Consider the following 14283-nt stretch of genomic DNA (forward strand, 5'->3'; position numbering starts at 1 on the left):
AAACAACTTTGAAGCTCCACAAACATACCGGTAACTGGATAAAATCAAAATGTCATTAATTTAGTTATAAATCTAGAACACGGTGCCCTTTTAAAGACACTTTTCATTGATATTTTAAGGAAAGAGACCCTTGTCCTAAAATAAAAATAGAACCCCCGGGAAAGTATTCTTGATATTATGTTATTTCGGTATTCTGAATTTTTTTATTGAATACTTAAAAGGACAAGTCCACCCCAACAAAATATTGATTTGAATAAAAACAGAAAAATCCAACAAACATAACACTGAAAATTTCATCAAAATCGGATGTAAAACAAGAAAGTTATGGCATTTTAAAGTTTCTCTTAATTTCACAAAACAGATATCCTGGTTGGTATGCAAATTAGGAGACTGATGACATCATCCACTCACTATTTCTTTTGTATTTTATTATATGACATTTGAAATAATCTAATTTTCTTCTCATTGTCAAGTGAAACTGATTTATTCCTCTCTGAACATGTTGAATTAGCATTGTTTAATACTGATTCAGTCAAGTCGGTCCCTATCGTCAAATCTGTAGAAAATGAAATATTGTATAATTCAAACAATAAAAAACAAAAGAAATAGTGAGTGATGGACATCATCAACTTATTTGCATGTCACTGAATTGTGCATATCACTGTTTTGTGAAAAATAAGTGAAACTTTAAAATGCCATAACTTTCTTATTTTACATCCGATTTCAATGAAATTTTCAGTGTTATGCTAGTTTGATTTTTCTCTATTTATTTAAATCAACATTTTGCTGGGGTGGACTTGACTTTTAAGATCTGTTTGAACTTTGAAGTGATAATTTTGCAAATTATGCTTTAAATGTTATTTGTTTCTAAGGTAAAAATAGTGTGTGAATGGAATAAACAAAATCAACATGTCTGACTTAATGAGACTAAAAAGGAAAATATGAGAGGCTGCGTGTAAAAAAATGAATTTATTTTATTTGCTAGGTATAACGCAAGAATTACATTATGTTAATCAATGTTTAGACTTTTGCATATGAAAAGATGAGAAATAACCAAGGACAAGCAAAATGTGAAATTTGCACAGATACAAACATGCCAAGTAGGTAAAGTACCGGTAGCATGGCTATAATATAGAAAAATGTGTGAAATCAATACTTGGCAGTAGAAAAAATTATATTTACTAAAGCAATGCTAAAATAACAATGATCATAAATATTGGTCATAAAGTTCATAACTTATAACTTATGATAATAACAATAATAGTCAGTTCTTGTACAGCGCATATCACATTATGAATAACGTCTCAATGCACATCCAAGAGACTTGGATATTACAACCCTGGAAGTAGCTCAAGCAGTCTTCGCATTCAGTGCATTTCAAGGAATAAATTCCTGCCAGGTACCCATTATATATTATATGCCCTATACAGAACATAAGATTCAAGAATATGGTAAAGATTTCAAAGTAAAGGTGTCGAGACATTTATTGCTTTAACAATCATATACCCTACTGTTTAAAATGAACCTTTTCATATGGACTTTCCAATTAAACCCTTTCTATTGCAAGTACCGTAGAATAAACTTAATATGACTTTCTTTTTTCTTCATTTGTCATGTTTGTGATGGATCTATAAGCTATCTATATGTTGAATTAATTAAGTTATTTTGTAAGAGCGGGTTTGTTTTTTTTCATTTATCTTAACACCAATCCATCAATTTTTAATCTCATGCCATCCCCCGATTTATATCAAACAAAATAAAAACAGGGCTTTTTATTACAAATCGTCTAAAAGTGGGGGAAGGGCCAGACGAAGCTGTGAGGTCTTTGTTAATTAACTATTTGAATCGCTAGTTTGAATTCGGAGTATTTTTATTGGTGTTCATAATTATTTCAATGCTTTTTGGCAGGGTTAGGCTCAGTTACTTTCTTCAATTACTATTATGTAATTGAAGAAATGTTCAGTTACTTATTACTTTTCAATTAAATAATAATTTTTCAATTACAATTACCAATTACTTTTGTCAAGTACAATTTTAATTACTTTCTTTAAAAGTCATACATGAAATCACTTTGTATTCTGTATGTACTACTGACACTACCTATTTCAACATGATTTTTTTAAGTTGTCAGAGAAACTGACTTGTAAGATAAAGGTTGCTATTTAAGAGCACGGATTCTGCCTTTAAACTCTTTGATGCTGGAGCAGTTGACATGAAAAAGGTCTTTTATTGAAATTGAATCATGAATTAAGTAAGTTTATTGTAAAGTACAGTGTAACTGAATGTAATTACATTTACAATTATTTTCCCTTTCAACGTTTCAAATACTCCAAAAAATGTAATTAATTATGTAATTGTTCAATTACCTTGTAATTGAGCCCAACCCTGTGTTTTGGATGGTAAATCTGTATTACGGCATGTAAATGAGAATGTGCATAAACACTGCTGGAGTGCAGGAAATAAGCCACATCATTGGAAAAACTAAACAGTTCGAGGTGGGGGCAGGGCCTCAGGAAAGGGATATTACAGCTAGCTTATAATTATAATAGTAGAATTTGTGAAATATATCAGTAATGTTTCCAAATAGGCCTAGTATTTTTGTAATAATATTCTTATATTTTTGCTAAATTATTTTTTTTTCCTATGCGTTTAAAATGGTTAATAGTTTTTAGTATTTCCTGAGAAAGCAAAGAAAAAAATTAGAGTAAAGTAAAGTAAGAAAATGATTTAGCATGTTTAGCAACATCTTAGTTTTTTTTAGTTTTTTTTTTTGTTGAACATTATAAACAAAATTTAACCAATGTTTTCTTTACCTTACATAAGAAATGTATGTAATATAATTTTTTTTAAATTTGTTTTCATAACTTTTATCAAATGATAAAGCATGGGAGTCAGAGAGGTTACCGCCCATTTCGATATTTCAACCTTGGTTTAAAACAAATGGAAAAGGGGTGGAGAAATGGGAGAAAAATAAAGGAAAAAGTAACTTTAAAGTGGTAAAATTAAGTATTCATACATGTAGTTCCATTTTCTAAGAACCTGAATAATGTAGCCTTTATTATTATGTATATTTTGCCTCTGCTATTGTTTTCTCAAATTCATCAAGACAATTGTGTAATCATGGCTTTGCTTTTGAAAGACCATGTTATAACCAAGGCTGATTCTTGTCTGCTCTTTCTGGCTAGGAAGCCGTACATGAAAGAAGTTTTAGATTGTAGCTAACTCTATGTTGACAGATGAGATATGGCTAACGTGCCGTTGGTTCTAGAAATCATGGAAACCTGCCAACTTCTCCTTTTTTCCAAGAGTAACCTTTTTTTCAAGATTTTTTTCTTTATCCACCAAAAAGAGGAGCACTCTTTTTTTCCATTTATTCAAGATAAAAATAATAAATCAGTCCTTATATACATAGTGGTGGGGTATGGGTGTGTGTATGGTATATGAGTAGTTTTCAACACTTGTAATTTCTCAATGTATAAATGTAAGAGTGCTAAACATGTCTTGATTATTGAAAAAAAGAGAGGGAGACACACCTAACATTGAGCAAAAAAAATCACACCATGTGACTTAAGAATCCTTTTTTTTTTTTTCATTTCAAAATTTTGGGAGGCCTGAAAATGGGCCAATGCGCCAATTTTTTTAGGGTGTCTGAAGTCACTGATAAGTGTCAGCTGAGCTTGTGAATCGAGGATGGGGGGGGGGGGGAATGGCACCGTTTTAGGGGTGTAATATTCATCATGCTAATATATTGTGATCTGAATTGATTTTTATCTCATGTTTAAAATTTACAGAAACACCGTCATTCAGATTGGGTGGGAGGCTGTAGGGTGAAATGATTGATCCCCAAAGATTTTCACGACCAATTTAAGAAAGGGGGGAGGGGAATAAGGAAACAAAAAAGGGTAAAATATATCTTTTTGAATATTGTGACAAAATTTCTATCACATTGCATGCCCCATCAGTATAACGAGCACTTGATGAAATTAAATGTAAGAAATCTGAGAAGAATTCAATCACTTCATATTAATGCCCTATTTTTCTTCATTTGATTGATTTCATTTGTTCAGGGTACCTTCTGAATTCTACTTCACATGGAAAGCGACATACAATGTCTTTGAATGTGACGCTACTTCTCCAAGACAGGCTATTTCTTCACAAGGAGAGTGCTGCTAGGAGAAAATTCACCGCTAAAAATGACATGATATCATTCTTTAAAGATGTTCTTCATGCATAGAATGACTATAAATTTTTCTCAAGCACATTTTGGTTTGGACAAGTGCAATATATTAAGACATTGAATTTGGGGGATCACAGACGAATGTGTTAACATCATGGCCGAAGGATTCTGTCAAGCATTGCTGCGTGTATCCATGGCCCAAATATGCCAGGAGCTCGGATGGCATTCCATACATTCAACCCCGTGTGACCTCTTGACGGATGTCTTGCAGAGATACATTCAGCAACTTGCTTCGGTCTCCCACTGCTATGCAGAGCAATGTGAGTTATATCTCTTTTTTACCTTAAAGGAGAATGAAACCATTGGAACAAAATAGCTTGTGTGAAAACAGAAAAATCAAAGAAACAGATCAACAAAAGTTTGAGAAAAATCGGACAAATAATGAGAAAGTTATGAGCATTTGAATATTGCGATCACTAATGCTATGGAGATAGCAAATTGGATAAAGAGTTTGTATCATCATAAGAAAAAGCAAAAAGAGACATTTTGAGGGTATTTTACAGTCCACCAAAGGGAAAGTTGTTTATCAGTGACATCACACATCCTTGTCGCATTGCCAATGTGAGGATCACCATAGCATTAGTGATTGCAATATTCAAATGCTCATAGCTTTCTCACTATTTGTCCGATTTCTCTCAAACTTTCTTTATTCTTATTCTTTGATTTTTCTGTTTCTACACAAGCCTATTTGTTCCAAAGGTTTCATTCCCCTTTGTACATGTATATATATTTTATATTTTTTTTGGGGGGGTAACTTAGATATACGCCTTTTTTCTCCGCTTTTAAAGGAAGACATAAGTTGAGAATGTGTGTTATGGTATTGTTATCCATGTGATTTCATTAATTTGGGATGCTTAATCTATTTGTGTGTTTGATGTTTTGTAAATTGCTTTGGCATAGTTAACTATAACATTATATCAAGAACAATAAGTGTAGTTTGTGCGTGTGCATTTTTAACAGAGGTGTATCAATCAGATTTGATTAGTTACGTTTTGGATTGACGTTTAACTTCACCATCCAAAAGATGTGAAGGGCTTGAACCTAGAAACCTCTGCATCAAATTTTAACTTCTCTGATGTAGCTTGGATTACAGGCACACACTACACTGCCAAAGAAAGATAGTAGAACAAAGCACTTCCATTCAAACATGAGTTATGGTGTGAAAGAAAGAAAGAGAAATTATCGTGTGTAACTTGCTAATGATATTATCAATGATAATCTTAATCACGATAGATGGAAGGACGGAGCCTAATGTGGATGACCTTGGCTTGACCTTCAGACATATGGGAGTCAGTCTGTATGAGTTGGAGAACTACATCAGGGATGTGGACCCCATCCCATTCAAGCATGACATCCCCCAGTTTCCTCTGCGCAGGAAGAATGATCTCCAACACCCAAAGCCTGGGAGCAGGGACGACAGGGAGAGGCTCCAGTACATTCCTGCACATCTACCGCCCATCATTGGGTTGTCTGATGGTGAGTAGGGTGGTCCGAAGCCATCAGTAAATAGGTTTGGCCATCTTGAAGTCAGTTGGTCCCAATGTGACATATGTTCTCAAAATTTGGTGCTGGCCCTACAGATTTTTTTTTGCTTACCTCAAAAGTGGTTAGCCAGGTTATCATCATCAGTGACTCTAGTTTTTATTGACTGGGAATTAAATGATTATGGTTATGTTTTCTATTTTCTTCGTGCCCTGAAAAAATGTTCGTGTTCAGATTATAGTGACGACTTTTTGAAATACAGGTTTGTAGAAAGGATATGGTGGCCAAAAAAGTTAAGTTGGGGATGGGCTTCAGCTCCCATCTCTTTTTTTTTTTTCATTTTTGACAATGTGTAAAAATGACCAATCATGATTTAAATTTTTAGTACTCCTCCTACTTTAACGAAAGATTCCACTACACCTGATATAGCTCTAGCTCTTTCTTCAACAGTAAAAACAATTCTTGCATTTTTCAGCGATTCTGCATATTTATACTGTATACTCAGCATATTTTCCTGATTTAAGTCTTCGGTCCTCTATTTTTTTTCTTGTTCTTCCAGACTTTGGAGCACCTATCGGTCATCATAGGGATAGTATTTCATCTGTACCAGGAACACCGATGGACACTGACAATCCAGACTCTAGGCTAATCTCCCCTATGGGAGGCAGTCACACATCTCCAAGGGGTGAGAAACGAGAAACTGCAAGTCCTCTCTTCAGCGATCAGGCCATGAAGAGACTCCGTCTGGATGGGGACGGAACCCCACAGGAACTGACTGCAGTGTCCATCGGCATTGGAGGAGAACTGACTCCAAAGAGAGAAGGCAAGCTTCCTATTGCAACCACACCACCCCAACGTGTGCTGAAAGCTGCCTTGGCCGGGGATGGAACTCCTATGAGAGCCAACAAGGCTATAACAGATGGACTCCTAAATCGGTCAGAAGAAACCATTGTTGACAGGTTGCAACAAAAAACTCCCAAAGTGGTCAAGAAAAACTCGGCTGAGCCAAAGTCTCCAAAATCGGCAAAGCCAGTGGTTACGCCAAAGCAGAAAGCTCAAACAAAGTCCCCGATCCATATGATGTTTTCTCCATCATCGAAGTACCCCATGGTTAAATCCAAGACATCTGGCACACCAGGAGCTGGTGATAAGGCTGGAGAATTCCAGTTTCCTCCACCAAAGAGTCCAAAGGTGTCGGTAAATAAGAAGCAACAGGAGAAGCTTCAAGAGTCTGCAAAGAAAGAGAAGACTGTGCCCTCTGTGTATGACTTTGATGATGATGAGTTTGACAGTACACCATCTAAGGACCCGACACTCTCTCCATCTGATGCAAAAGGATTCATAAAAGATCCATTGTCACTTGATGCAGATCTCGAACAATCAAAGAACCAAAACTCAGACAGTTCCAAGGGAAAAGATTTGAAAAAGTCCAAGCAAGAAAGAGATAGGAGTTTATCTCCTCTCAGTGATAACGTCCTCAAATCTAAAAAAGTTGACAAGGACAAGAAAAAGTTAGGAAGTAAGGACAAGTCAAAGATAAAACAAAAACCGAAGAACAAGAAGGGTAAAGATGACGTCCCAAGCTACTATGATTCTGTTGGATCGATGGACAAGAAGCACACTACACCTAAGGCAGTTAAGAGGAAAAACTCATCATCATCCGATGGGAAAACACCAAAGTTGGTTATCAACATGGGAGGCAAAAACTCTGGAGATGATGAGATGAGAGTCATCAAAAAGAAATACAAGAAAGTTAAAGAAAAGGACAAACAGAAACAGCTGAAGGTGAAAAAGCTAAAGCAAAAGAGCATTGATACCAAGATGAAATCGAAAGCTTCAAAACAAGGCATTACGCCCAGCTCCTCTAAACCAAAGGAAGACTCGAGTCCAGAGAAACGTTTGCCTATCGGAAAATTGAGTCTCATCAGGGGCACTGGCTCCAAACTTCAATTCAAGATTGCTGTGCCGCCACCGGAGAAGGAAGATGTTGACAACGAAAAGGCAAGGAAAGCAGAAAAGCCGAAGACTACAAGCAAGGATAAACCTAAAGTGAAAAGACTGAAGACCAGCTCAAGCGATGTAGACTCTTCAGACAAAGATAAAAAGACCTCAAAGGACAAGAAAAAAACACCAGTATCTAAGGACAAGAAGAAAGAATCAGTTAAAAAGGTTGGTTTTGTCTGGTCTGGATTTTTCTCGTTTTTTTTTTCTTATTAGTTGAAGAAGATATATTCTGTAAATGAAAAAGTGAAGTACATTATTGTAGTGAAAATTAGAGAAAATTTGGGGAAAAAAATAGTTTTGAAACAATGTTTAAAACATTTAAATTTCTGCGATTAAAACAAGGCTCTTTCATAACAGGGTTTACATTCTTCCTTTTTATTTTTTTTATGCAGGAGAAAGAAGAAGCAGTGTCTACTCCTACCGTCCCAAAGATTACCTTTAAGTTGGGTTCTACACCAGCCGGAGGGGATGCCCCCAAATTGTAAGTATCATCTATCTCTGTCTTTCTCTTTGTCTCTCTCTCTTTCACACTCAAAAACAACTTTTTGATTTCGAAATTCCATATTGTTCTTATTTAATTTGATACAGTGTCATCAAGACTTCATCTGAACCTCCATCATTTCCTTCAACACCAACAGTCCCCAAACTGTCTATCGCCGTATCTAGCAAGAAGAGCAAAGACTCGTCCAAGTCCTCCAAATCAGTCTCTTCACCTAAGACAGAGCCAAAGTCCAAAGCGGAGAGTAAGACTAAGGCAGAGTCCAAACCCAAGGCAGAGACCAAGAAGGCGAAGAATGAACCAAAGCCGAAAACTGAGACCAAATCGTCCAAGACATCGAAGAAGAAAGAGAAGGACATTGAAAGGGAGATGGAGAGGGAGAATGAGAAGGAGGTGAAGGAGAAAGAGAAGAAGGTGAAAGAAAAGCCCATAAAGCTCAAAGTAGATACCAAACCTAAAGCAGAGGTATCTCCGTATGACTTTGATGCTCCATCGCCAACACCGTCCATCAAGGCAAAGAAGGAGTCATCCACTCCAGCGCGGAAAGAGCCATCCACTCCTGCAAGAAAGGAGCCATCCACTCCAGCTAGGAAGGAGCCGTCCACCCCAGCCAGGAAGGAGCCAGTTCCAGGTATCTTTGCCCCTTCTGTGCCTTCTCCGCCACCAAGCAAGTCATCAAGCCCTGCCACTCCAAGAACTTCAACCAAGGCTGCAGCCCCAAGTTCACCAGCTCCATCAAAATCAAAACAAAAGGTATAGAAATTTTGATCAATTACGAGTTGAAGGATAAATGCCAAGTTACACTTCTACAATTTTTTCTTCGATCATCTCTATGTATCTATGAATGTAAACTCGGCCCACTCTCATAACTAAACTACTTATTGAATTCTATGTAACTGAAAATTCTCATAATTTTTGTTAAGATTTTGATTACTATGCCTTTAGATAATTACTTTTCCCATACCAAACTGAGCTTAGATTTTTTTCTCTCAGTCGTTTAAATCTTTTTCATCTTCATAACCACTGCATTAATGCACGTTTGCTAATCGTTCTTATATATCAATTAATGTATGAGTTATCACAAAGTTTTTTTCAATTGCCAAGCCTTCCGTAATTTAAATAGATTTGTTAGCCGTCCTACACATTTATAACCTTACTTTTCCAGTTACTATGACCTATAACTACTCACATTGTAACAATATGTAAACCAGTGGTAAATTATGAACGAACATCTGTTATTTTGATGAGTGTAATACAAAGCGTTAATGTTTATCTATGTGCAATACTTAATTTCTTATGATAATGTGAATAATAAAATGATAGTAATATGATATTAGTAGTAATGATAAAAATAGTAATAAAATCTTAGATTAATTATGATAATGAATCAAATAATAAATGATTATAGAATGATTGTATTACAATGATGATTGATTTCACAATAACATATGTATGTATTATTTACCTCAGGCATGTGATTATTTTGTTTTTCACATATTTTGGATTGTGTTTCTAATTCCTGTTTTTCATTATGTTGTAATTTTTATGTATATTTGTGTATTTGCTTTTATGTCTAAAAATCTGTAATTCAGCCTTTGGGCCGCGAATGATTTTTTTGTTCAATAAACCATTTCTATTCTATTCTATTCTACCTACAACTGGGGTGGCGATATGACTGTTCAAATCAATATTTGAGAATAGAATTCTCATGTGCTCAAAGTCACTCTCTTGTCATAGATTCATGCTTTCAAAATTAAGGTTATGTTGGGCAAGTTTTTGACAATTATGTGTTTCATAGTCCATTCAAAAAATACTGTTTATCTCAGGAAAGGGTGATGTAATTAATGGTTTAGTGCTGAAAATTTTCTGAAATTTATGAACTGTTTTAGAGTATTCATCTTTCTTCACACTGTCAATGACATTCTCAGTCTGATAAAATATGATGGTACATTGTATTCAAATATGGCCACAAAATGTGTTTTTTGTTAAAAAAGAATTGTATCAGGTGTATAGAAAAAAAAACGTTTTCTCTAATATATATTTCCTTCTTTCAATTTCCACTTGACGCAGGCAAGTACTCCAGCTCCGACCCCACCTCCCACCAAGGCAGCTCTCAAGGCCCTGCCTCCATCAGCCACCAAGGCATCCAAGGCCGCCAAGCAGAAGGAAAAAGACAAAGAGAAAGAGAAGGCCAGTCAGAAGCAGAAGGCAGCTCCACCTCCCCGCCGGAGCCTGAGCCAGAGCCTCCCAAACCACAGGCCGATGGACCTTGTATACTCATCGCTGAAACAGCAGGAACCGTAGTTGTAAGTCTTGTTATTGATATCTTGTATTTCATTGTTTGCTCGCTGACTACTTTAGTAAAAGGGTATGTCCATCAGGTTGGATCAATATTTGTGACATAGAACTTAAAGGTCAAGTCCACCTCAGAAAAATGTTGATTCGAATCAAAAGAGAAAAATCAGACGAGCACAATGCTGAAGATTTCATCAAAATCGGATTTAAAATAAGAAAGTTATGACATTATTTTTAACAAAATAGTTATATGAACGAGCCAGTTACATCCAAATGAAAGAGTTGATGATGTCACTCACTATTTCTTTTGTTTTTTATTGTTTGAATTATACAATATTTCAATTTTTACAAATTTGACGATTAGGACCTCCTTGCCTGAAGCACAAAATGTTAAAATAATGGAATTCCACATGTTCAGGGAGGAATGAAACTTCATTTTACATGACAATGACGAGAAAATCAAAATATTTCATATTTCAAACAATAAAAAACAAAAGAAATAGTGAGTGAATGACATCATCGACTCTCTCATTTGGATGTAGCTTGCTCGTTCATATAACTGTTTTTGTGAAATGAAGCGAAGTTTTGAAATGTCATAATTTTCTTATTTTACATCCGATTTTGATGAAATTTTCAGTGTTATGCTTGTTGAATTTTTCTCTTTTTATTCAAATCAAGTTTTTGTTGGGGTGGACTTGTCCTTTAAAAAAACTGTCTCATTTAAACTAGGCACATATCTTTCCAGTGATTACTATAATCAACACCAACTGATGCAAATAGAATAATTATTAAACATCCCTCTTTGATTAAGTAGTCGATATACATTGTGAAAATACAGTGAAACCTGTCTAAATTGACCATCTAATGGAACTCACTAACGTTACCTGTATAAAGCAGGTGCCTGCTAAAGATGGGTTCTTAATCATAATCTGCCTCAGTGGGAATTAATTTTAGTGGTCACTATAGGCATGTGACTCCTATAGAGAGGTGGTTGCTAACACAGGTTTGACAATACCAGTCAGTTGTATCAGGGTTGTTGTTTTTTTCCTTTGAATGCTTTCATGTTGTTTCATTACTTCATCCCAATTCACATTCGTGTGAAAGTGTTATAAACAAAGAATAAGGTAATGATGTAATGCCAATGTATGGCTTATACGGAGGGAATGTGAATTCATTCAGATTGAATAAGTTTTTTGAAATGGAACTTTGTACATGTTTTCAAGAAGATCTTATGCTTTTGTTTTATTGTGATTATGCTACTGACAGAATGAAGATGGTGAGAAGATTTGGTATTGTCCAGCGTGCAAGAAGGCGGATGATGGTGTTCTTCCTATGGTCGGCTGTGATTCATGCGATGATTGGTACCACTGGTAAGTAATTCTGTTTCTGTTTATGATAACTTCCGTAGGAGCTCGGCAGGACAGCGTTTTGCTGGTAAACACCAAGCTGGTATGTAACCAATTACCTAGGAAACACTTTTCGTCTAGGCTAATCAGTCATAGTGGCTGACCTCATAGACGACAGATTATGCTTGGGTCTTTTTATCAAAGTGGAGACAATCCCAGAGTGGGAATTTGAAGTCACAACCTTGCGATTATGAGTCCAATGATCAAACCACTGGACCACACAACCCGTTGTTTCCTAATTGTTTCCTGTCAGTGGTGTATCTGGCAGGGGGGGCATAGGCCCTGTATGCCTCTTTAAGAGGGGGGTCAAAGGGAAGGTAAGAAGAAAATACAAAAAATGAAGAAAAAATATATAAAGATGTAAAAAATATTTTTTTTAATGTTAAAATTTCTCTTTGTATGAAAAAAAACTCTTATAATGCGAAAGAGCCTTGCGTAAAAATAAATAGAGATGTAAAAAATAAATGTTAAAATTTCTCTTTGTATGAGGAAAAGACCTTATAATGCAAAAGAGCCTTGTCGCCTTGCGTACCACAAGGTTCTGTTGGTGATCCACTACATGTTTATTTTCTCTTTACTTGTAACCAATTACTACATTAAGAAACCATGAAATATAAGATAAATCTTTGTATTAATGATGAATGGCTATTTGCTGCAGGTTCAGGTTCTTTTTATTTGTGATATAAATCCACAACATTATCATTAAAAGCATAATTCATGAATAAACAGATGAGCTATTACCATCAAAATTCGCAAGGGTGTGGTTTGAACACTTACCCCCGACATCAGATTTGAGGATGGACAGTTTTGTGTATACAGAAATACTGTATTTAAAGTACTCCCCCCCCAAAAAAAAAAAGGAATGGTGTCTTTTTTCCACCTAATTCATAGAAAGTGATGGTTAAAAATTCTGAAAATTTCTCTGTGAGAATATGCAAAGCATAATTATATTAAAAAATGATGGCATGTTTTCCTGGAGAAATAGATCCGAAGGTGAAATTGGACTAATGAAAACGTAAGGCAATAACGATATTTCACCCATATTTATTTACTGTGCATTATTTATTGCAGGGAGTGTGTCGGGCTGACAGAGGAACCGTCTACGAGCGACTGGTTTTGCAAACGATGTCAGAATAAATCCAAGGGTAGGAAGAAGAAGGGCAGGAAGAATTAGCTGCTGCGTCGATTGTAAATCTGTTGAAGAGAATTGGTGAGGAAAGGTGTATGTCTGGGTCAATTGCCACTTGGTCTACACCCACTTGGTCAACTTTTAGTTCATCTACGACCATCCTGCTAAACATTTGCTCTAATTGCCATTTAGATCATGTACCATTTTGTCTAATTTCAGTGAGGTTACTCCTATTTCATCTACCGGTATTACCCACCTTGTCTAATCTAATACCCTTTAGTCTATAAATCAGGCATCTCCAGTTAAATGATTGTGCCATATTTGGCTGTCTCTAATTACACCACAGATCTGGACCATGGTATGAATTAATTGATACCAATTCGCAAAATTCTGTGCTAAATGTCTCTTGATATAGCCAAACCTTTCCTGATGACCATAAGTATTATACAACAAAGGTCTGATGCAGCTTGTAGCCTTGCAAATGAGAGCTTTTCAAAATCAGATCAAAGTTTATGATACAGGGGGGGAGGATTTCTTATGAACCTTGTTAGTGATCTAGTGAACACTCGTTGATAAAGACCGTATTTTTGTGAAGACCTCAATATTTTTACATTTGATATTGTATCTCATGGAAGAATATAATTTAGGAACCTTTTCGCAGTAACTTTCTAACGAATATGTAGACCAGTTTTCACTTCTCCCTTTCACAAAGTTTCACTGTATGTATTCAAGATGATCCCTTTCATTTCATTGACCTTTGGAATATCTAAAGAAATTTCTGTTTCTGATGAAAATTCTGGATTCATTTGTTAGAATAGAATAAACATAGATTGTGAAGATGCATTACCTTATAAAAATTATACTGTTTCCGAATTGGTATGATTATAAATTACTACTTTGCATATCGTCGCACAAACCGTCCTCTCTGCGCACTTCGATACAAAAGTTAGTTTCGCAGAAAAGGCATTTAAAGAAAAGCTTTTTTCAAACCAGCAATAAGTGCACCTACAAGAAAAGCAAATTATTTGCCGGTGTCTTCGTTCGATAGTTTGGGTTCCAAAGTTTCATCCCGTATCTTTATATTTTCTTGTAGTGAATTATTTACAGCACAGTGGGCATCGTAAAAGAGAGGACGGTTCGTGGTGAAATCTTGAGGCGCGATAGCGCGCTGTATCTATTCCACGAGGACGGTTCGTGGTGCGTGCGACGATATATGCAAAGTAGGAGAGGT

The 14283-nt window shown here is 35.7% G+C and overlaps 1 protein-coding gene across 1 annotated transcript; it reads left to right on the top strand.

The window, feature by feature from the left end:
• The first annotated feature begins 4040 nt into the window (after positions 1-4040).
• Positions 4041-13868, top strand: LOC121411822 (transcription initiation factor TFIID subunit 3-like). Its single transcript, XM_041604693.1, is given in 9 exon segments — positions 4041-4497; positions 5471-5713; positions 6279-7888; positions 8116-8204; positions 8312-8975; positions 10293-10443; positions 10446-10528; positions 11784-11887; positions 12995-13868. Coding segments are annotated over 9 exon segments (3213 nt in total). The 5' UTR covers positions 4041-4331; the 3' UTR covers positions 13098-13868.
• Positions 13869-14283: the final 415 nt, after the last annotated feature.

This window comes from Lytechinus variegatus, chromosome 3 (genome assembly GCF_018143015.1).
Source record: "Lytechinus variegatus isolate NC3 chromosome 3, Lvar_3.0, whole genome shotgun sequence".
Taxonomy (NCBI): domain Eukaryota; kingdom Metazoa; phylum Echinodermata; class Echinoidea; order Temnopleuroida; family Toxopneustidae; genus Lytechinus; species Lytechinus variegatus.